This window comes from Etheostoma spectabile, chromosome 7 (assembly GCF_008692095.1).
Source record: "Etheostoma spectabile isolate EspeVRDwgs_2016 chromosome 7, UIUC_Espe_1.0, whole genome shotgun sequence".
Classification (NCBI taxonomy): Eukaryota; Metazoa; Chordata; class Actinopteri; order Perciformes; family Percidae; genus Etheostoma; species Etheostoma spectabile.
In genome coordinates, this window is record NC_045739.1 from 5,198,301 (window position 1) to 5,223,702 (window position 25,402).

The 25,402-nt window shown below is 41.2% G+C and overlaps 1 protein-coding gene across 2 annotated transcripts; it reads left to right on the forward strand.

The window, feature by feature from the left end:
- Positions 1 to 207: 207 nt before the first annotated feature.
- Positions 208 to 24,500, forward strand: fbln2 (fibulin 2). Of its 2 annotated transcripts, XM_032521157.1 has the most exons (17): positions 208 to 307; positions 2,453 to 3,917; positions 9,580 to 9,694; positions 10,170 to 10,299; positions 11,863 to 12,064; positions 12,658 to 12,876; positions 13,606 to 13,716; positions 14,270 to 14,371; positions 15,188 to 15,319; positions 18,915 to 19,052; positions 19,782 to 19,922; positions 20,189 to 20,317; positions 20,918 to 21,043; positions 21,456 to 21,572; positions 21,662 to 21,790; positions 22,201 to 22,324; positions 22,731 to 24,500. In XM_032521157.1, the coding sequence occupies exons 2-17, from the start codon at positions 2,564 to 2,566 to the stop codon at positions 23,086 to 23,088; spliced, it is 3,627 nt and encodes a 1,208-aa protein (XP_032377048.1). In that variant the 5' UTR covers positions 208 to 307; positions 2,453 to 2,563; the 3' UTR covers positions 23,089 to 24,500. The 2 variants fall into 2 exon arrangements, with proteins under 2 accessions (XP_032377048.1, XP_032377049.1); XM_032521158.1 differs by lacking the exon at positions 18,915 to 19,052.
- Positions 24,501 to 25,402: the final 902 nt, after the last annotated feature.

The window sequence follows — 25,402 nt, forward strand, 5'->3', positions numbered from 1 at the left end:
CATGATTTTCTTCTACACTATATTCTGATTGATTTTTGGATCATCGTATTTATTTAATTATTAACACATTTTCCACTGGCGTTGCTCCATCTTAAGTCATTTCTCGTGTGTTGGATGATTATAATCCAGAAAGGGAAAATAATTTCAAAAGAGTTGGAAGTAATTCTATGGAAGTTTGTCCCGCCCCCCTCCGAAAAAAAGGTAGCGAGGGCGCTCCCAGCCAGCCTCCCAAGTCGGAGTCAGGACATAAACTTTACGCACAAGTTCCTTCAGGAGCAAAGCGGCGCTGCATGGTCACTGATGCAAGGTAGGCAACGTGATTTTTATGGATAAAAACAATCAATGTCAATGCACGATTTGTTAGGTTATATATTGCGCATTTTAATTTCCACTAGACATGTGAACATACAAGGACAGCTATTACGATTATACGTTCTGTGATCAATACTGTCATATTTTAAAACTGCGTGATTGACATGATTTCATGTGTGCTTTACGTCTGTGAAGTCCAAAGGTTAAAGTCGCCTCAGTAACACGCTGAGAAATCATTAAGTGGTTAAAAGCTGTTGAAGTCCCCAATTCGACAGCGAGTGGTCATTTTCACATTTCATACGCGACTCATTCTTAAATTCATTGGATTGACGTTTCAGCGTATTCGCTCGAGTAAAAAGTGTTTACGCGCGGGTCACAGTGCGCAGCATGGATAAAGGTACTTTTTTGGTTACTGGGATGGCAAGACACACAGTCGCAGTTTGTATTGTTTTGTGGGACATATTCCCCGAACTGATATCTGAACAAACAACCCAACAGAATACTTGTCATTCACAGAAAGCATGAAGGTCTTTAAAGGTACAACCAGCGAGAGTTTTCTCTCAGTCGATCAGATTTCATTATCACCAAGTGGCCTTTTTTCCTGTGGTACATTTTCCCTTTCACTCTCTATGAACGTTGTAGACAAACATACAGAATTCCAGTGTCTTTAGGGCTGAGTTTAACACACACCCTGGCAGTGGGCCATGCAAGATCTGGTAAAATGATTTAGTACACCAGCAAACAAAGACATCATTGATTGTCTAAAAGGAGCTGTAGTGCACTTTGTGTTGTTCTGTAGCTTTGCATGCTATGAATAAAGACAGAGCTACAGATGTTATGTTTATTTTGATGAACTCTACAGTAGATCTTTGTGAATTCTGTTGGATTTGATTTTATTAATTCATATAGAAGCACTGCATGTTTTTGCGCACATTTGTTGGAATTAGATTCCCTAATATCTATAATATTAATGCACAGTCAAGCAGATGCACTTGAAATAACCAGATTCCAACATGTCTTTTTTATTTTGTAAAAAGATTATAAGTAGCAGCTACGTTCTTGTACTACGTGTTGCAGCGGGAGCTCCATACCATAGGCTGTTTAGAAAAAGTAAACTGTAAACATCTTCTATCTTTTGCTCTCTGTAGCTGCTCCTCTTTTGGTGGGAAACGTTTCCAAGGACATGCAGTTTGGGGAAAATGTGATGACGAGGCTGTGGAAAGAGCACGACTGAAATTGGTTTACAATAATTTCATTTCCGGAAATGTCTTAAGACGAGTTTGTCATGCAGAACATGTTTGAGTTTATCTCTATTTCTAAACCTTTTTTTTTGCCTGAAGTGTCACATAAGTCTTTTGCGTTTGGCACAAAAGCAAGCAGTGGGGAAAAACAGGAAAAGTAAAATAGAAAACACCTGGTTCTCAATGTGCTTTCTGATTTGAAGTCACATCACTTACTCACAGAATCAAGCCTGTCACATTCTGCCTCTGTCTCTGTACAGTTGGTGCATAAAGAGAAGCTCGCTTATGCTACTATGCTGTCAGTATCTCTGGTGTGTTACTGTATTCCCGCAAGAGCACGGTGTGCATGCTCCACCAGCTATTATAGGCACAAATGAACAATGGACTCAAATGACTGTACAGTATTTGCACAACATCCCCGCCATATTCTGGGGAAGCAAAACATTTTATGAGAATACACTAACATATGCTGCACATAGATAAACTGAGATAAGCAAGTCTCAACACAATTAGAACACAGATTTTGTATGGCAAACTATAATATTGTCATAGAAGGGAGGTTTTGTTATTTCAGCATTGTTTTTTCAACAACTGGCAATTTACGTTGGGTTATTGTTGTACATATTTCCCTCAGTCAATCTTACCCTTGGCCAAATTTCCACAATCAAATATAAACCTCAGCTTTCATCCCCTGTGGTGCCCAGCGAGTAGGCATGGGAAAAAAATGAACATTTGGCAGGTGGCCAAATTAAAGCAGACTGGTTATTAAGTTAAAGCATGTTTTTGGTAATACCTGTGAAAACAAACCAAAAAATAATATGACACTGATTTTTATCAAGCCGAATGCAAGATAACATTTGTACTGTAAATGTATCATTAACCACTGTTTACGTTCACAGGCTATAAGACACAACATTCCTTCTCATCTGGAAAAAAATCTAGCCTGAAGAGAACCTTACTTTGAAGAACTGACTTACATTTTTTATTTAGTTTTTGTACTTTTATGCAAAATGAACATTCAGAGGGCAACGTTGTTTTTATGTTGGGTGATTCTGTGCATGGACACATGTCTAAGCCAGAGAGACTGCACTGGTGTGGACTGTCCTGTTCTGCAAAGCTGTATTGAAACGGTTTTAGAGAAGGGTGCCTGCTGTCCCACCTGTACACAAAAGGGCTGCACCTGTGAGGGTTACCAGTATTATGACTGCGTCCAAGCAGGCTTCCGGAAGGGGAAAGTCCCAGAGGGGGAAGCTTACTTTGTTGATTTCGGAAGCACTGAATGCTCTTGTCCCCAAGGAGGAGGGAAGATAAGCTGTCATTTTATTCCGTGCCCTGAAATCCCCCCCAACTGCATTGATATTTTACAACCTGCAGATGGGTGTCCGCAATGTGGGCGGATTGGCTGTACCCATGGCAACAAGAAGTACGAGGCGGGACACTCCTTTCAGATGGACAATTGTCAAGTTTGCCACTGTCCAAATGATGGTGGGAGGTTAATGTGTTCACCCATCCCCGGTTGTGACCTTCGTAGTTCTAATAAGCCCATCTGGGCTACGACCACTGAGAACAACAACCCTTTCAGAGACACGAGCAGCCGTGATGACAACCGACAAACCAGACCTGTGGAACCATTTTCCAAGCTGGCAGTGGGAAACACTTTACCACTGTATAAGCAGGACACACCCAGTTTTGGCACAGGGGATTATGACTACACACTGGCAGGCCCAAAATCCTCCACGATCCAAGATCTGGCCCAACCACTGGAATCTACTACAGTACCACCAACTTATCCAGAGTCAAGCTCCAATTCCTTCAGCTCCCATGATGACAGGAGACATGAGTTGAGGGAGACACAAAAAAGCTCTGTTTCAGAAAGGAACAGTGAGGCTGAGGTCACACATAGCACGGATCCAACCACTACAGAGGCTCAGAGCGAAACATCAACATCGCTAACAACAGCCACACAGGGAGTGACCACAGAGAACCACAGGCCGCAGCAGGAAGTTTCTGAAAGAACCATTAGACATAACAGTGGCAGAAACAGAGTGGCACAGGACAGTTTAAAAGACACAGCATACAGCGCCCGTGCAAACCATGGGACCAGACGCTTTGGCCAGCACAAATTTACTCAAGGCAGTCGCACAGGGAGTCATGGCGGTTCCCACTCTGTCGGTCATAAGGAACAAGAATCAGCGGAGCGCAGGCAGATGCTCGGCAGAGAAGAGGAGACCTCACACCCATCAATACAATTCAGTCCCACCAGCAGATCTCCTGTCAGGAGGAAAGAGGATGGAGAGCAGCCTCAAAGACAACCCCAAACCCTCTACAACCACAAGTCTCAGGATGTGGAGGGAGACGTCGAAGGTACGTTTTTAAAGACTTTTAAGTAACTTTTTTATGATCAGTATCCTAAGTCTTCTTGTTGAACAAAGTGATTGAAAGCAGTTGAATTGAAAATAAATCTGGAACATAAAATGTTTTGATTCATACATCAAAACACATCACAGTGTGATGATTTTATAGCCCAGCAATGACGATGTTATGCCGTCTCATCTTCCGACATCTTCCTTTTCCTTCTCTCACATCTTGTCTTTTGAAGAGGATTTCATACGCACTCTATGAACCTTAACCCGAGCTGGCAATCGTCCAGGAAAAACAATTGTTCATGAAACGTCTGTTTTCCCTGGATTGAATGTGTCTACCTTAACCATTCAAGATGAGAGAATGCTATATTTATTTCTCTAGAGGTTTGTAAGTAGGGAATAATACTAAGCTTAGCGCCATAGTGACATTATTATGCTTCTAATATATCTGATAAATCCTTCAAGAGCACTTGAAATTGGAATTTCTCTCCCTACTATGCTCTGCTGAGAGCTCTGGGATAATTCATGTGATTATCAGCATGTTCTAAAACAGATCAGCCCCTTCAAGGCATACAGGCCAATCTACTTCAGGCCCCAGGAGGAAAAATAGATGAGGAAGTGATTACTAGGATGTCTTGAAGATGAGTTACACTGCACTGGGAAACATGAGAAAAAACAACTTGTCTTATTCCAAATATGATGTTTGGTTACAGATAAAATATAGATTTATAACATGTAATAATCTCTTACAATGTCATATATTAATCCAATTTTAATGCATTTATTTAAGTGTTAATGATTAATAAACCTCCTGCCTAAGAAAACCTAATTACATCATAGTTCCCCATACTTTATGGCTCAATGTATTATATGATAAGACTTCCCTATGAAGTGAGTGAATTAAATTATGAGGGAGTGAAATTTATGAGCCTTGTCATTTCATCCCCACTGAATTAATGACTGAATTACTAAAGGAATTGGTTCAGGATACTGAGAAATCTTTCTCATTATGGGCATTGGGTCCATGCAAACCATCATCCGGAGGTGTGTAGTTAACCTACTTTACAATACTATGATTTGTGTTGAGACCTGTCAGGACTTTTCTTTCCTTTTCAGCACCTGGCCTCCACAGGTATGTGTAGAATATGCTGAATGTATCTGTGAGGGGTTACTGTCAAATTCATTTACCAGCACCACCAGAGAATATAGGAACTGGACTAGTTTGTTGCTGTTTGCCATGACACATTTAGTTAAGGAGGGCTACAGACTAAGGTCAACTCTGGGTAAAATGTGAAATTGTGTGTGAAACGTCTGTGAGCCAACTCTTTTATTCATTCAAGGGGAAAACCAGATATTTGTGTAGACAGATTTTCCACAATGTCCATACGTGCATTAGGATAAAGTCCAACTATTCAATTGTGAATTAAGGCTTCATGGAAGAGAGTTAGAGTTGAAAGGTTATTTTTTTCTCCCGGGATAAGGAGCTCAAAGTAACTGGTGTGGATAGTGAGTTTGTAGGATGGAATGACACTGTGCATGTATACCGGGGAAGGTCATTGGACTAAGGGGAGGTCTCCAGAGCGCTGACATGTTAAAACACAGACAGGAAAAACCCAGCTGATAAGGGCCTTGACTAATGCCTGTTATCAATGCCATTAGCAGAAGATGCCAAAGTTATTTGGAGAGGAAAAGAGGAAGCATGTATAATGAGAACACAACCATTATTCTTTAAACATAAATGCCTTGCCTTTGCAGTGAAACACGGCCCAAGATAATTTTTTTCAATCAATTACTCCTGCACATTTGCCCTCTCTCTTTCCAACCAGAAGCTGTGTGTGCTCAGAAGGGGGATGGGGTTGTTCAGGCTGTCTGATGCTGTGCTCGACCTAGTATAGGATTTCTTGGGGGTTGTACCTGTGAGCGGCATAATACCCATGTGATGAATGAGGCCACTGTTGTGGCTTGATTGCCAGACGCTATTCACTACTCCCTCATGAGCCGGTGTGATTAGCTGTCTCCCGTGAGGCTGCTGGTTTCCAAATCTTCCCAGTAATCACCTCATCTGAAGCACACCTTCAGATATTCTCCACTCAAGTAACTTCCCCTCCTACACCAACATTGAGACTGAACTAAACTAGAAGAATGTTAGACATGAATAAATGGGTGAAACTGAAACATAAAAAATCATCTGAGGTGAGTTGGAGTTACGGAAGAAGTGTTGTTTTTTTTGTCAACGGTACTGTCACAACATGCTGCATATGGGAGTGGGCTGAGCAGATGTGTAATTTTCCTTAGGATGAAAAGAAGGGTGGATTCCAGAGCTGGCTGTGTGAGAGTTCATTCCTACTGTACCATTACTGGGAACATAAATTTACAGAAGATAGCTCATTCTGGTTAATCTAGGGTGCCTTCCAGGTCATTTCCAGGAATTCTGGCGTATCTCCCACCCCCAACATGTCCTTATTAAAAAAAAAACGCCTGATCCACATGTCACCCATGCTTATAAATAAAAAAACATCTGCTCCAAATGAAGGAAACCACTCATTAAAGAGACCCGCTTCATAAGTAGAGAGTGATTGGTGATAAATTGTAACACAATAACAGATCTGCCTCTTGTACCATCTGTATTTATGTTTTTAACATACAAGCAGCTGTACACAGATCTTTCAGACTTACAATAAAAGCATGTTTTCTCCTTTCATATGAAATCTTACATTCATATGGATGCTTCATTAATATATGACCTCTAATGCAGAAAATTGTTGCTTTTAATGGGGCTTGTAAAATGAGCCAATTAGGTAATATTATTCCTTTATTTATTTTCGTCCATCAGGTCCAAAATCAGGATTTGGATGGATTTCTTCTGGCAAGAAATAGGCAAATTCCTGTGTTTTGGTTTGAGAACACATTAGTATATATAACGCAATGGGAAACAGGTTCAGATTACAAGACTGTGGAGAATATTTGGTCCAAGAAGTGCAGTGGAATACACTTAACCAATTTAATATGCAAAAATAATCTCTAATGCTGATGTGGCGTTGCAGGAACTTTACAAAACATCATGGCTGTATGCACACTGGAGTGTGTAAGGACATGTGTGGCATACTTAGGAAACACAAGCTATAAATCACAGTAATTCAATACACCATTAGTGATAAATCCTGCCAGTATATTTTAGCTTTTCACTCAAGTTATCTAACCACAAAGAGGTGTAATTGGATTGAAGGTTACTGTTTGAAACCATCAAAGACTAAGGCGAGCCCTCGGCGCACTCAGCTAAACCCTAACCCCGATTAAGACTACACCAAGATGAATTACATGAATGTTGGCTCACAATCTCAGGGAGATCAAGACATAAGATGTCAATAATTGAAACCTGAATTGACCGTTTTGGAAATGAAGTCATGGCGACAATAGGAGAGCCCTTCCTGCTATGTCACATCCAGCTGTTCTTGGACAGTGATTATGTGTTTCTAAAAGACACGATATCTCTGCAAGTACTCATGTTGAAGGTGAGAAAACATTATGTCATTCCCTTCTGAGCTTAAGCCAGGCCTACACCACACACACACACACACACACACACACACACACACACACACACACACACACCACACACACACACACACACACACACACACACACACACACACAAACACGGACATGCTTCTTTGTTCAACCCCATGAGTTTGTATGTCATGGACCTTAGGCATGTGCTGTTATTCATGTTGTTGGTCATGTTCTCTTCAGCCCATACGTATTATAAATCACTGCCAAGTCCACAAAAGAAGACACATGAGCCTTTATTAGTGGCAGTGCACTATGACACCTCCAGACATGTTGAGAGTTGCCCTTTTTGGTTGTTATTCTAGCTTCATATTTTTCAAAGGGTGTGATGTCACCAGTTTTGGATTTGGACAAGGAAGCATCTGGTGTTAATGCTAGTCTAATGGAAATATATAATTACAGGCCTGGGACAAAGAGATGCTCCTGGGCCAGCTTCAAGTGTGTATTTTAGATTCCCATTGTGCAAGCACAATGAATCAACTTGGCTAATTATTGCACAACTGAATGGAACAAGTTGTGATATAGTCTTAATTAAAAGGCCTGTCAAAGAGACAGATATAAATAGTTCATCCTTGTCTTCATCCCCCGTAGTTATTTTGGTGAAACAGTCTCCCTTTAAAGTCATTTGATCTACTTAACCCTTTGTTAACATGGTGATAAACTGTATTTATTTCAACTCTGTTTACATCCCACATTTTGGATGGACACATGGAGCAAATTTGTGCAATGTTCATGACGGGTGATTCCACCTGGAGAAAATGAATGGGAGGCAAAAGAAGGAGAATGAATAATTATGTTCTTTGTCTTTTAATATACATTCACTCAGGTTCAAAGGGACTTGTTTAACTGCACGGCTGGCACAGATACTGTAGTTATGTATCAAAGCGGCATCATGCCTTTCAAGGTTAGATTGTCTTCTTTCTAAACCTTTAAATTATGCCACTGCAGCAGTCACTAGCTCTACTCTAAATAATTGCCTTAGTCTGTATAGGTAATGTATAGGTAAGTAAAGGAGAGGTATTTCAACAAAAATAAAGTGGATGTGGAAGTTGAAATTTCAGAATGACCTTAGGCACTCTGATGTCTTGGTCTCTCCTCTGTGTGACCTACGCCATCATTTAAGGCTTACACTGGAACAGACAATGTCGTGAGAATTACATTTTAGGATTACATTTTTAATTAATTTAATTTAATTTAATTAATTAATTTTTTTGGTTTTGAAAATGGTTGGTTAAATTTTGTGAAATTTCTTGACAAATATTGAATGGATTGCCAATTAATCTGTTACACACATTCATGCTCTCCACAGGATCAACTGTAATCACGTATATGAACATCCGATTTCATACAGTGTGTATGTCTCAGCTAAACTTTGCATTAAGTGCTAATTAGCAAATGTTATGCAAAACTGAGATGGTGAACATGTGAATCAGGTGAAACATTACCTGCTCCTGTGGTGGCCAGTGTCAACACATAAATACTCAATGTCAAAAAATATTGTGTTTGGTGTGTATCCAGAGAGGAAAATGTATTGACCTGTTGACTGTTAAGACATGCAGGTCATGAGTTCCATCTCTATAGCACTGGAGCCACAAATCAAAGCTGGAATGCACTGCCCTGTTATTGAAGGAACACACATACATTTTTCCTGTTAACTGGATAATGTGTTTTGCTCTGTCTCCTCCCTGACCCTGTTTGCTGATAATGCTAATGTGTTACTCTGTCACTCTGCTTCAACTCTGATTAGCCAGGATGTAACAAAAAAGGACCATTTTAATCTGAAGTTAATGTTAGAGAGTTTTGGGTTACGTACTTCTCCTTGCCACTGAAAGTTAGAGCAGAGTCGAGAAAAACACACGTTGTACTTGCTATTTTCAGCTCTAAGTCTATTTCTGAGACAAGTGTTCCACCAAAGATGAAATCCAGTTGCACTTAGATATCCTGTAACCAGATTGGTATAGCATCTGACTGATGGGATTCTAAGATGGAAAATGTTAACCATCCTCTTCCAGCTGAATTCACATATCATTCCTCTGAAATGCTGGCTGCGCTGAGTGGGATAAAGCTGGAACTGAGTTTTTTGTGTTTCATTATAGTGTCTGCCAAAGAGCTGGTGAAGACCTGCTGTGAGACAGGGGAGAAATGGGCTTCAGCTAATGGTCACTGTGACAACATGGAGCAACCCACAAAAGATAGGCACTCCATCTGCTGGTAAGGCCATTATTAAACACCCACTCACATTATTTAGCTTAATTCTCTCAACCAAAAACAAAACAACGTAAATCATCTCATATTGTCTTCTGTGGAAACGTAGTTGACTGTTTATCTACTTCAATTGACTTATAATCAAGTTGAACTCTGAGAAAGATCCGTTAAGTGACATAATTAAAATGTGCAAAAGACAATGCAAAAGAAATTTTCATATCTTGTTATTATGGAGTGTTTTCTTACGAGATCAATAACATTTAAGTTAATTTTTCTTTGGAAACACTGAATTGTCCTCAGAGCTTTGACCAGTAAATTATTAAGGTTTCAATTCAATGTATAGAAACTTGAAAACAGTTCGGTCAGCTCTGTAGTAGTCATGGGAAGAACTGCCAACCCACTCATTGTTGCTGTAGAACCTCAGTTGCAGTCCATCACTTGAAAAAAGCAGTCCTTTCTCCTTTGTGCTTTTCTCTGCCAGGACTGCCCAACAACAGTGCTGCCGCGGTTCCCTGAGAGAAAGTCGGTGTTTGGCTGGATTGAAAGCAGCCAGAGCAGGAAATATGTGTCAAGAGGATGTCAGCGATAAATGTGGGATTGATTCCTACAAGGCAAGCATCCATGACCAGAGACCCCACAAAGAGCAAACAAAGTTCACTGGGTTCACAGTTAAACCTAATCAAATTTTTTAATTTCAAATTAAGCCCAATGCCGTCTGAATTAACAATTGATGCATGCATTAGTCACAGTAGACTTGAAAGCAGCTGTAGATGGGAATAGTTTGAAGCCAGTGAGAGTCTCTCTGCAGTGTTCAAGCAACTTCATTCTAGATAGTTCCTATGAGTATCACTGCTGTGGTGCCAATTCCCTGTTATTCAGTTACCTTATTTAATTTAGCCAACATGATTTATGGCCAATTATGTCTGACGATTCCCACAGTCCTACATCTTTACAATACCTTCAAAGCAGAACCTCAAGAATTGGAAATTTGAGCTGTCAATTGTTTGAGATTGTTTGTGCCTCTCTGAAAAATGTGGAAACATGGCATGGTAATTGAAATGCTAAAACAGTAGCAGCAAATGACCAGACACGAGGCTATTATGGTGGTCAATTAGGGTCAAGTCGCGGTGACTGTGTAACTCTATCGTGTTTGCCTAGATTCCCAAAGCAACTCATTTCCATCTGACCTTGGTGTTGAAGGATACCTCACCTGCTCTGTGCACGGCGCAGAGGCCCTAGAGCAGCATGGGGCAATTATCAACTCTATGCTGCAGCAGTACAGCTGTTAGATGTTGGTTGTCACCACCTTTCTATAGGACTCCTGTAGATTTAGTAATATTATGCTCTCTACAACCACAGTACATCAGAGTGGTCATTGCTTTAGTTTTATGTTTCACTCTGCACCCATGCAGTCTAAGTGGTAATCTTGTAACTGAGAGCTACAGGGAAACTGTGAGAGACTGGGAGCAAGGGGAGAGTCACCCCACATTCATGCCGGTCCTATCAAAGTTCATTTCAACAAGATTAAGAGTCTACAGCCAGAGTCCATAGGGTAAGCCTCCAACAGTCCACAGAACCACAGTGGTGGTGCAATGGGATAAATACATAATAACACGTCCATAATGCATAATTCATAATTCATAAAGAAATAATGTTACCCTGTTCACCATCTTAGTTTAGCATGACTGCATGCTAGCATTTGCGACTAACCACTAACAACAGAGGACAACTGAGAATGATGGGAATGGTGTTAGGTCAGAAACTAAAGTATTGAACAAATGAAAAATTTGCCGTTATGATGGCGATAGCAGAAAAGTTAAGAAGTGATTATTATTATGTTAATTCTTCCTTAGTAGCAAATGGCATTATAATGATAATTTGAAATCAAATCAGATGAATACATCATGGTGGCTCGGGAAAACAAGTCGGGATCAGTCAGTAATCCTCTGCGAACCATTATATCAGTAACATTTGTTATCGTTCTATAGTCTTGACCAGTGTGGTGGCCCGGCAGACCGGCATTGCCATGTTTAAAGTCGTGTTGCTAGCATCCCTAAAAACTGTGCAGGTACATTATGGACCGATGAGTGTAGCCTTCTTAATTAAATGTACAGCAGCTATTTTAAAGAGCAACATGACACATGCTGAATAAGGACTGACTGTGTGACCTGCAGGAGTGCTGTGGCTGCTGCTCTCTGGGGCTGCAATTCCACCGTGAGGGGCATCGCTGCGAAGCCCACCAGTACCTGGGTTACCACTGCAGACATGCCTTTCTAACCTGCTGCAAGGGGGAGGAGAGTAGGCCTGGGAATCAAGACGGCTGGCACACTGTCAGAGAGAGGCCCGCTCTGAACTCCACACCACAACCAATAAAAGGTACTGTCAACAAATATTTGTTAATCCATCGCAGGATCCATAGGGAGGCGATGTTGAGTGGGGGCGTTGATACACACCAGCCCACTGCCAGGGAGAAGTATCAAATATATACCCAAGACGATCCGTTTTCTTTAAAAGGGAGCATTGTAGTAAGATCCCACAACTCTGCTGAAAATAGTTGTGCCTCATTGGCCTCCCAGAACAAAGTATAGCAGTCCAGGTCACCTCTGTGCTGTAATTTTAGGAGATATAGTGCCTACCTGCCTAGCAATGCATTAGATCTCTTTTCAGTAAAACCACTATGTTGTTGGTAGTAACTCATTTAGGGTATCAATGTGGTAATGTGGCAGTTGTTGGTGCTGTGTATTTATCCCTGCAGAAATAAACATACATACATACATATAATAAAAACAAACAAGGAAATACATTCTCTTATAGTAGTTCTGGCCATTGTGTCTTTTCTGTAATTTTTTATAACTGGTGTTTTCCTCTAGGGAAAGTTACATAACTATGTTAAGAGTTTGATGCAGTTTTTCATATCATGCAGCCATAATGCCTGTGAGAACAACAGCCACTCTCTCCGTGTGCCGTAGTGTCTGACAGCCTGTACCCTAAAGAGGCCTTCTCCATTGGTGAGGAGCGGGATGGGGAGAATGCAGTGGAGGGACCTGTTGAGGTGGAGGACATGGACGAGTGCCTGATATACGAGGGCAACATCTGCCACCACAGATGTGTCAACACGCCAGGCTCTTACCGGTGTGAGTGCCTCCCTGGATACGTGCTGCAAGACGACGCTTTCACTTGTGCTCAAGGTAAAGACCACCAACCATATCACACAGTGCCAGCAGCCATTTCCAGTGATGTTAGTACACAGTAAAGCGACTCTCTGTGCCAGCTGCTCTTTGAAATATGATTTACAGTCTGTATTCCTGTCAAGAAGAGCCCATTTGTTGTAATTTGTCAACGCTTTCACAGTGTATTATTTTCCTGGTGTGTTTGAGTTCCTTCCTGTCTGCAAGCCCTGATATAGCCTAATAATAGGTATTTGAATCACATCCTTTTCCTGGACTGACAGCAATGCTGAACTTATCACATCTCTGCTGTTGTCCAAGGGCCTTTTAGCTGAAGAAAATAAACATGTTTACTATTTGTAAATACTTTTTTGCACAAACCGAGGGTCCTCTCAAGTCCTTTCAGGTAATGTTGTGTGCAGTGTTCCAGACTTTAATCAACAGTGGCTTTCACTAACGCAATCCTGTCTCAACAGGATACTAATGCCAGAGCTCTCAGCAAATTACAGTGAGGGATGGGGCTCACTAATAAAACCAACTGTTTGTCTGAAGGCAATGTTTTTTCCTGTCTCACCTTCACTGCTATTACAGCTTTCATCTGTAGCTTCTGGCCTCATATCGTTAGATGAAGATGTAAGAATTACACAAGGTGTAAGCCTCTCACTAAGACCGCAGTAGATTGAGAGGTGGAATTCTTGATTACAGTGTAATTCATCACTTCTGTCATGGGGATTATTCATGTTTCTGCAGAGACGGTGGACGAGGAGAACAGACTGAAGGAGGATGACAGAGCGGCAGTGGAGCCCACTCCACCGCTTCCGCCCCCCACCCGCCCCCCTGTCCCAGTCAACCCCTGTGAAGGTTAGAACACGTACAGCTTAATGAGGGGAGAGGAAGCTACAGGCTTGACAGCCCACAACGAGCGCTTTCATTCTTCGCTTACGTCTTAATGGGAGACTGGAACACTCATTTTGATGAAGTTGAATATGTTAGCGGGAGAAGCCTGCGTGTAGGCAGCTCGAGATTGATATGTTTATTATGTCAGACTTATGAAATGTAATTGTGCTGTAAATGTCAAACACAAGCGGTGAGACGGTATCAAAGGTTAGTTTGTTTTCAGCATCAGCCACTCATTCTCACAAGTTCTCCATATTATAATTTGTGCAGGGTCACATTTTGCTTGTCTTGTTTGGTTTCCATGACACCAGGGTGGAGGTCTACCACACTGTGGGCCAAAAGAAGGAAACACAATATGACTAGGTCAGGGATCAACCTGGAAAAAGGGGAATATAAATGATGTTCTGTTTCCCACCCAGAGCCTCAATGATCTCATCTGTTTCACCCTAAATGCTGTTGTATGGACTAGTAGTACAGTGTGTTTCATTTAAAACTCACTATACAGTATTATTTTCAGGAAACAGCCCATGTGAGCAACACTGCACCTCAGTGGGCGGAAGGCCTCAATGCTCCTGTTTCTCAGGATTCTCACTTATGGCTGATGGACGCTCTTGTGAGGGTAAGGAACTAAAACTTAGTGATGTTGATTTATTTACTTAAATCACACAAGGATAGCATGTGGAAATTTTGTGCAATCATAGAAGTGAAAAAATGGCTCGCAATTTCAACCCTCGTTTCAGTTGTGTTTTTCAGAGTTTCTTGGCAAGACTGCCTGCCACTGACTTTTCTTTTTCTCTAATCAGCGCCTCTAGATGTGCAGAGGAGATACAGCCCTAATCCCTTTCACTCTCAAAAACACACTGTGATGCACAAAAAAAAGATTCTTATGTAAATAAATGGGAGCCCTTGTTTTCATCTTGTTCTTAAACTGGGTCTCTACCAGAGGGATGATAACTATTCATGCATTATCACGATATGTCTTACCAACTACATCCCATATGTGCCTTTATTTCCACTCGGAATGGTGGCTAACTGTGTTTTATCATGAGGTTGATCAGCTACTGCTCTCCCTGGGGATATATCTAAGTTAAGCCATTATCGCTGGTCTGTCTCCTGCTTGACAGCCACAATCAGTGACACAGACAGAAGCTCAGTATGGTGACAAATTTCTCATTGTGTGGATGTTACTATATACCCAATGGCCCTGCCCCTAATCTCTCTTCCAGAGAAGGGTCCAACCTGTCTCTCCAATCTGTGTTTAACTGCTGACAGCTACACACACAGACCCCGACTCAGTACTTTTGTACATCTCCTTATCCGCTTTTTCTAAACATATTCATCCAGCATCTTCTACTGTGCACTATTCATTATTTATTCTCTTTCTTCACACTGACACATCGTTTGTCATTTTTTTTGTTTTTGTTTTAACATTCAGACATAAATGAGTGTTTGTCCACAAGCGCCTGCCAGCTGAACGAGCGCTGCGTGAATACTGCAGGGAATTATATCTGTCAGAGACTGATCACCTGTCCCCCGGGATACCAGATCAGCAACGACATTTGTGAAGGTACACCTCACCTTATTAGAATCTAAGTGTTTACTTTCACTCACTGTGAATATGTTGTTAAAACCAGCAGGAGAGCATTTGTATTACTGCATGTTCACAATGTAAGGAAAGCACATTGTTCAGAAACACAATCACGTTGACCACCCTCGATAGTAAGCATTAAAAAGGAGTTTTTTTTTATTTTTTATTCTTCACATCCAGTGATGTAATGAGGAACACATGTGAGTACACAGACAAGAGGGAAATATTAGCAATGTTACTCCAGAGAAATATTTCCATAGTATTTGCTTGCTGTTAACTCCTAGTATGAAGAGCTGGCTTGTCTTTGTGGGTGGCACCCAACTTTGCAATTGGGAGATGCAATTGTAAACCTCCCAATACGTCTTATTATTTCCATGCACCATAAATTGAGCCTGTGCAGAGGTCTCGATCATAAAGCAGCAGCAGTGTTCTGGAAGAGGGACTCCTAAGAGGAGTTTTAGGTGTGCTATTAGTGCTGTTAGCCACTGCAGATGGGTTTCTGCAAACTCAGGCAAGAGGACTCAGCTAATCCGCAGCTCCATGTGAACTTAAATAATATTCAACCAGGAAAAATTAGCATTTAAAGCAACACTAGGGAACTTTTCCCGCTTCGGTCACCCTACGGGTTGGAAGCGAAATTGTCACATTATGTTTCATTGGAACTGTTGGTACACGATCTGTCCCTCCTGCACGATCCGTTCTGCGCATGTGCAAAATGTTTGTGCATGCGCATATTACATCATGATGTACGAGGATTTACGACCATACACGATCTGTTCCCACAGTTAAAGAAAGTCTGTTCGCCTCTACCGGAAAGCTAACGTTAGTTTAGCTAAAAGCTAATTTGGCTAACCGCTAGCTGGGAAAGCATGTAAAAGACCCTCAAAACAGGAAATAACTGTTCAAATATATGACAGCTGTTATGTCAGCTCTACTTTACTTGTGCTCATTTAACATACAATCACTCAATACTTGTCTTTTTATTACTGTAAAGTCTTAATTTAGCTGTAGCCTACTTTTCCCACTGTTTAGTTTGAGTAATGTTATTTTAGACTGAATCAAGCTGTCAGCTAGCGCTTAGCCGAATTATCTGTTAGCTAAACTAACGTCATTAGCTTTCCGGTGGAGGCTAACAGCAGACCGCTACTGTGGAACAGATCGTGCAGTGCCGTAAATCCCTGGTAAATTCTTGTACATCATGATTATCATCTGCGCGTGCACAAACATATTGCACATGCGCAGAACGGATTGTGCAGGCAGGACGGATTGTGTACCGACAGGAACTACATTTCAGCTACACAATCTGGCAATCTTGTATAGTGCGGTTATAGCTGGTACAGAGCCGCAAAGCAAATGCAGAACTGCTGCTCACCCTGTTAGGAGTTGATGAACCACTAAAACGATTTTTGAAACATTATTTTAAGGCACAAAAAGTTGTCTAGTGTTGCTTTAACAAGAAAGTATGTTGAAAGGTAAACCTTCAAAGAGCTGCCACTTTGGGTCGTCATCATACAGCGTGCAGAGTGAAAAGCTGTACTACCTATTCCCTATTCATGGCTTACTAAGAGAGTGTAATGAAACACTCCTTTTTCCTCCTCTCACAAATGAAGTAAAGTAACCGCACAAGGAGAAACTGAATTGGGTTGCTATCCCTTCTCTAAAGGACATGAATGTTAAGTGGTAAGACATGAATTAATTGGGCAATCTTGGATCAATATCCACTGTTTTCCTTTAGTAGTTTTAGTAGTTTTGTGCCATAAATGACACCCTTTCTTTTCTTTTGGGTGTCATAGGAGATTTTAAAGAGTAGAAATTTAGACTTTTTCACAGATTTTCTAGTAGCTACTGTGGCATGCATTTCTATAGTGCAGATTTGCCAAAATGTACTCACTATTAGATGAAAAGGATGGCTCTGGTGTGACCTACAGTTAACGCAGTAATTTATGTTAACGTTACACCTACTGCCACATTATCCAAAGCATGGTGGGTGGATTAGGGCCAAAACATATTAATCAGGACTTTATGAAAATAGGAGTTATTTCATGTTTTATACAATCAGTGGATTTTCTGACTGAGTCCTAAACAGATCATTTCCCGTTGTTTTTGCATTTATATCCCAGGAACACCAATAATTTATGCAGTCATATTTAATTTATAAACAAATGGGGGAAAAAAACGTTGGAAAAAGAAGCAAACAAGACCAATAGTCTAAAGCCATGTTAGGAGCTCTGTGAAGCTGTACTTAAGCCAATAGCATATCATGGCAATGCTTTTTGACAGAGGAATTGCAAATCCCTGCAATTTCATTGCAATCCATCCAATAGTTGTTTGGATATTATAATCTGGGAGGTAGTGGTCCAACCAACAGACTGGCATAGCTCTGCATAGCGCCATACCATTAGCCTGGCTAAAACTCCCAAATGTTAAACCCATTTAAAGTTGTGTAAAGCTTTTCTATTCATAAAAAGAAGTCTGTGCACACGCATAGTATCTTGATAGCATGTCAACTCAGCTCATTCTGGAATGGTGAAAACTGCTTAAAAAGCCTAGGGTTAAAATTTCACTAGGAGGTCATAGCCAATCCCTCACACATTTATCCTGCTTCGTAGCTTTTCTCTGTCTCCGTTGGTGTCAGGCTCACTCAGCTTCTGCAGACTCTGCTAGGCTTGTGACAGGAGCAAGGTGGTCAATCACAATCTGTTGTTTAGAGACCTCACCTATATCAGCAGGGTTGCTTGCCAGGGCTGTTTTAGGCCTTGCTACAGCACTGCAAGCATGCTTGGAAATGTAAGACACTCATGCATTATACAGACACACACACAAACACACACACACACACACACACACACACACACACACACACACACACACACACACACACACACACCACACACACACACACACACACACACACTTTGTGTTCTTTTGAGATTGTGCTTTGGTTCGTACTATGGCAACAGAAGTGGAAGGCTGATTGACAGGAGGTGAATCGCTCAGTACACAGGTGTTAGAGGGCTCTTGGGGAATATACTGCAATGTTCATTTACACACTCAAGAGGACTTTACTGCTGGTTTGACTCATTCATCTAGCTGAAATATTAAACTGCCATTCATGCCATTGTGATTGTTATTCATTTAAATTCAATTTTATTTATAGTATCAAATCCTAAGAGTTATCTCAAGACACTTTACAGATGGAGTGAACTAGAACACACTATAATTTACAATTACAAAGACCCAACAGTACTAAGTGATTAGTATAGATACATTTCCTGAGTTGTAATACAACATTTTTTGTAATATAGTAAGTTTACTCATGATTATCTTATAGAGAATTGACAAGGAAAGCATTTTGATAGATTTAGAGCAGTAAAAGTGAGCGCCTGTACAATCTGCCATTTACCCACAGTGCCATCTAGTGGTTCTGTATGGCATCATATGTAGATAGCCTTTAGCATGCGTGTACTGTAGTTACCACATTTATTAGATTGAAAATACTTTTGATTTGTATTTTCTTTTGCAATCAATCATTCATTCAGTCCTCATTAGTTTATGTATTAATTGTCTTCCATAGATATTAATGAGTGTGTGCAGCAGAGCCATAACTGTGGGTTTGGCTTTGAGTGTGTGAACACCGAGGGCTCATTTAGGTGCAACCCTAAACCTCGATGTCATGGGGGCTTTATCCAGGACGTACAGGGCAACTGTATAGGTAAGGATAATAACTTTTTCTTACTGAGATGATTATAAACTTGGTTTAGCAAAATATATGGAGATTTCCATTCAATTATACATATGTATTTCTTGGTTTATTTGTGCTAATAGATGAAATAAACTGATATTTGTTAGGGGGAAAACAAGTGAATGAATGTGTGGCACTGTATTACGATTAAATCTTATATAGCAAGCAAACAAGGGATTTACAATTGAGTGAATCAGGCCAGGTACAAAATTTCCCGACAGGTGAATCATAGTCCATGCAGACATATGGTTGTATGCCATGCAGGTGAATCAGTGCTTCAGTGACAGAGGGGTTAAATGCCACACAGACAGGAGATCAGACAGGTTGCTGTTAGGGGCTGCAGTGGGGTGGATAAAAGCCAATCCTCTGTCCTCCTCCAGTACAAACTGATGCTTTGGAATTAGCCCCCAGGGGCAGGAACTGGGGCATGTCGAGGCAGCCGACGCCCCTGTGAAAGGATTGTAAAAGAAATGCTCTGAGAAATGATAAAATTGAGAAAATGTCAGACACACACACACACACCACAGAGTTATACGAGGTAATGCAACTGTGTGATGTGTGTTTGCTTTGATATCACGCAGCGTGGCTAAGAGCTGCCCTCTGGTCTCTCATGCCCTGCCTTTGTGCCTTTGGGTCTTCCCTTTTCTTCTGTCTTTCTTTAAACTTATCTCCCTCCCTCTGTATCTCTCTCGGTAACAGACATTGATGAGTGTGGCGCTTCATCCCAGCCATGTAGCCTGGGATTTAACTGCATCAACACAGTGGGATCCTACATTTGCCAGAGGAAGATAATATGTAGCCGTGGCTATCATGCCAGTCCTGATGGATCCAGATGTATTGGTATGATTTGTAGTTGTCACACATAAAGAATGTGTAATGTGATGGTTTCATACACAGACTTGAGGACATATGTGATTCAGGCAAGAGAGGTTAAATTACGAAAAATTGCGTTATTTTTTGCTATGTCTTTTCATTGCAGCAAAGAATAAACAAAATTTCAGGACATAGTCAAAAAACTAACAACAACCAATAACATCCATTCATGGCAGCTGAATGTAATTTCATTGATTTCCTCATCCCTTTACCATGTGTTCCTTGTACTGTAGACGTGGACGAGTGTCAGGGCAGTCTGCATCGATGTGGAGAGGGTCAGCTGTGCCACAATCTGCCTGGTTCCTATCGTTGTGAATGTCAGACGGGCTACCAGTATGACTCCTTCAGGAGGATGTGTGTAGGTATGTTGTCGTACACATGGTCAAGCAGACGCACATACTACATACTGCACATACAAGTTTTAAGAGAAAGAAAAGTGAAGTTTTGTATATTTTGCCTTTGCTCCCCTGTCTTTGTTCTCTTCTTTGATTCCTTTTCACCTTTCACTTTCGCACTACTGTACAGCCCCCACCCCCCACTTCTATGTCCGCCTACTCTACTGCTCTTTTTATTATTCTGCGGTGGGAGATCTGCTGCTTTTTCCCAGGCTCTGTCGCGGTCTCCTGCAGTAGCCACTGGGCCGATCACATCTCCTGCTGCAGGGGACTCTGTTCTACCCCTGCTGCGGCTGCTGCTGCCCCCTCTCTTTGTGCTTCACTGTGTTGTGACTCTCATAATAATGTACTCTGCTCAAGTGTTTAGACTATCAGCAGGCAGCTGGTCCCCTCACATCACATACCCATTGACATGCACTCAAACACGCACAGGCATGCACACGTATACACGGTCGTGCAGCGCAACAAGCATGCTTGGTTGCACACGGGCACTTGCACACATGGGTGCAAACATGCATGTGCAATACACACTCACAGAGGTATGATGACACTGCTTCTTCCTCTCAGATGTAAATGAGTGCTGGCGCTACCCAGGCCGCCTGTGTGCCCAGACCTGTGAGAACACCCCAGGCTCCTATGAATGCTCGTGCACCTCTGGCTTCCGCTTATCCGGCGATGGGAAGAACTGTGAAGGTGTGTATGTATTAATGCCTGCCTGCCTGCCTGGGTGTGAGAGAGCATGTGCATCCATGTGTACGTGTTGGTGCATGTGGTTGTATGTTTTTCTGAATCTACTCATGAAAATATGTCTGTGTGTGCATGGGCCAGGCTTGTGTGTGTGTGTGTGTGTGTGTGTGTGTGTGTGTGTGTGCATGAACAGTGCCGATTCCTAGATTAAGCTGATATAAAAGCTGGCCACTGTACAGCATATTGCTGTGGAGGGATGAGGGTGAGGGGGATATCATGCCATGCCTTAAAGCACAAACCAGTAAAAACATAATTGGCTTAATAACAACATTGTGTTTATGTGTTAGGATAAAAAACATTGAAAACCCTTTGATCAAATAAATTCTGACAGTAATGAGCTCTAACCTCTAATCTCCAGATGTGAATGAGTGTTTGGCCAGCCCATGCAGTCAGGAGTGTGCCAACATCTATGGTTCCTACCAGTGCTACTGCAGACAGGGCTACTACCTCAGGGAGGATGGGCACACCTGTGAAGGTAGAGCACACTCTTGCTCTTACACAAACATATGTTTGGGCAAGTTTATGAATCAATTTCACATGATTTACTCCCTCCTTGTCATCCAGACATTGACGAATGCTCCCAGAGCATTGGCCATCTGTGTACCTATAAGTGTATGAACGTTCCTGGCAGTTACCAGTGTGCTTGTCCTGAATATGGGTACACCATGTCTCCAAACGGACGCTCTTGCAGAGGTGAATACCCCTCTAAAAACGAAACCAACAAAATGCATGCACACTGTACTGTAGCTGCGTCTTTACAAGGGTACCTCAGTGACTTCTGCTCTGAGATAGATTTTAAAAGTGGCTTTGCACCCATTTAACTTTACACAGAGTGTATAGTAATGATTATGCTCAGATATACATAATTGGTACTTTTACAGTGGCTTGGTAATTACACAGACTGTAAAACTTTATTGGCCTAAAACTCTTGTCTTGCTAATTAGATTTTTTTACTTGAGCAGTTTTTCACCACACAAGCACTAGATTTTGTCTTACATGTTTCTGCAATAAGGATTTTCCTCAAAGTTTAATCGTGCTGTGACTAATGTGTTTCCTCATCTCCAGGCAGTAAACCAGCCCTTGTCCATTCTGTGTGTTTTTAGATATCGATGAGTGTGCCACGGGGGCCCATAACTGCTCTCTAGCTGAGACCTGCTACAACATCCAAGGAGGGTACCGCTGCCTTTCTCTCAACTGTCCACCAAACTACCGCAAAGTGTCAGACACGTAAGTGATAGAAATCTGTGAAAAACCCATACCAATGTTTAATAGGCCTCCTCATTTATCTTTCATGAGGTTGACATTATTTTATGTTATTTTGATGCATATGAGAATCTATGAAGGATCATTTATTTTGGAGTTTTTCTTTCAAATCAAGAAGAGGGAGGGGAGTAAAATGACAAGGAAAGTTGATTTAAAGTGGATCAGGACATGGCATAAAGCAGCATTATTTGGCATTAATCAGTTTAAATGTTGGTAAATCTGCTTAATACATACTGTATATAGTCCTTTTTGGCCTTATCACTCCTTTTGGAAGTACTTGATATGACTTTCTTTATAAGACAATAAATCTTGCACTTTGAAAGTACTCAAATAAAGTTGCCTCACCTTGCCTTCCCTGTGTCTGCTGTAGGCGCTGTGAGCGGATCAGCTGTCCTAACTACCTGGAGTGTCAAAACTCTCCTCTGAGAATCACCTCCTACTACCTCAGTTTCCAGTCCAACATTGTCATCCCTGCTCAGATCTTCCGCATCGGACCCTCCCCCGCCTACTCTGGAGACAACGTTATCGTCAGCATCACCCAGGGGAACGAGGAAAACTACTTCAGCACCCGGAAACTGAATGCCTACACGGGCGCTGTGTACTTAAATCGACAGGTCGAGGGTCCGAGGGATTTCTTAATTAATGTGGAGATGAAGCTTTGGAGACAGGGGACATTTACCACTTTCCAGGCCAAGATCTTTGTCTTCGTCACAGCCAACTCACTCTAACAGTTAGAGATGTGCTGTGTGGCCACTATGGACCTTTTATCATTATCAGTATTTACTATTTAACAATGTCATAAAGTATACCACTGTCTCTTATGATTGAGTAGTTACTTTGCATCCAGTTGATGTTAGTATTAAAACACTGCTGTAGGAGTAGTAAAATATTCAGAAAGAAACTGCATGCTTTGTGTCAGTTTCTGTTTTCACTGCAATTGCATGAAAACTCTGTAATGTCACATTTCTTTCATTGCTACAATACCTTGAATTGCTATCGTAAACGTCGTAAATTTCCATGGCTCTAAAGACCTATGCAAAACACATTCTTATTTTACAAAATACCACCGAAATGAAACAATTTCCCCATGTTTTCAATATCTTTTTCATTGATTTGTTTTAATACAAAATGAATTAACAATAGACTCCCCATCATACTTTCCCTCCACACATATTCAACATTAATTAATTAATTTTCTTAACCAGATGTGAGTAAAGAACACAAGTGATAACAGACAACCGCTAGCTTCAGCCCAGCTCCTTTTTTCATACTGAGAGACTTGTATCCCAGTGTTCTGCTCATATCCTCTATTATCAGATGATGATGTGTAGTTTGATAACCCTGTGGTGAAAGCAGAAGAAACTGTTTAGTTTCCATTACAGTGCCTAAACGACTGTTCTCTTTTCTTTTACTCCGCGCTGCTGTTTTTATATTGTCTTTGAAGTATTTTATATGATATAATTTTATATTACTCTATATGGTGTATTTTTGTATCCCTGTAATAGACACTTTATGGATGGATGTATCATAGTTTTTATCCTAGATTTATAAGTTGCAAAGTATTTTAGTAAAACATTAAAAAAAAACACCAATGTGGTTTGGTGAGTTTTGGCAAATTTTATTTATTAAGAAGAATAATGTTTACAAGTTTTATTCAGCAGATTTTTTTTTTTTAAAGGTCTTTCTAAGGCCTTCATTTCCACAGGACAGGTGAAGGCATGAAAGGGGGGAGAGAAGGGGCGATGACATGCAGCAATGGGTCGCAGATCAGAGTTGAACCCGCGGGTGCTGCGTCGAGGAGTAAACCTCTTCATATGTGCACCCGCCCTACCAACTGTGCTAACTGGGCCACATATTCAACAGACTTGAATCATGCACTCATTCTTGCTCATACTCTGTATATAGCAACACATTGAATTCCTCAGTGAAGTTGTTAAAGTATATAATCCATCCTTGTCAGGGCATGCCACACAATAAATATCCATGCCTATTTACATACCTGTTCACACCTTGCTAGTGAACTCACCATGCACGTTGTTCATCAACTAACACCTGTTTGATGCACACACATTTTATAACAGCTAATAAAAGCAATGATCATGTTTGATATCTGAAATAAAAAATAATTATAGTCTTCTTATATGTTTGTGTAACATCTTGTAGGCTCTACACGATCAACTCCAGCTACTGCAGGTTGTAACATAGAAAGAGTTACACTCCCACCTACAGGATGAATACAGTCCTACACCCTAATGTTCTGGCTTCCTTTCAAGGCAACATCAGTGTCTTAAACAACAGAACAGTCTTTAAAAAAACATAGAGCAAGGTGCTACGAATTATTATGGGCCAGTTAAAGTATAAAAATGTTAACAAGGAGTGAAGACATTTTTCTTTTTAAGAAGCTCTACCTTCAGCTATAAAATAACCTTCTGTCTCTGCTCAGAGTTCAGTGAACCTCCCGGACCTGCTGTAATCATCGGAAAGGGTGTGTGTGTCTGTGTGACAGCTGTATCAATGCATGTTGCACGTCCAAACAGAGCGGCTCGCCAGTTTTCTGGTCTCTGAGATGATCTATACCTTTGAAGGTCAGCTCAACTAAAGAGACAGATTTCTGCACTCATTTTAGTCCCTTACTCCTCGCTCGGTGAAAATGATAGCCCTTTACTCCCAAAAAGAGTCAAGGAAACATTTAGTACAGCTTTCTCATTCTTCGAGTCCAAGACGTTCCTCCTGACATAACTCATAATAATAGCTACGTGTGTATGACTGACTCAAGCTTTCAAACACACCCAGTGACTGAGATGCCACTCTTGGTATGCACAATACATAATGAGCCCTAGAGCTGTGATGGATGTCTCTTTCCCCTAATTTGCTTTATCTGCTCTTCAAGATTAGGTGGTGCTGTGTTTCAGGGACAGTGAATCACACATGCCAGACAGGGGAAGAAACACATCTATTATGGGTTCAGGGATACTGACAGGAAGTTTTGAAATGTCCTGGACAAAGGAAGAGGGGCTGTAGGAGAGTCATAGTAACTGTGCT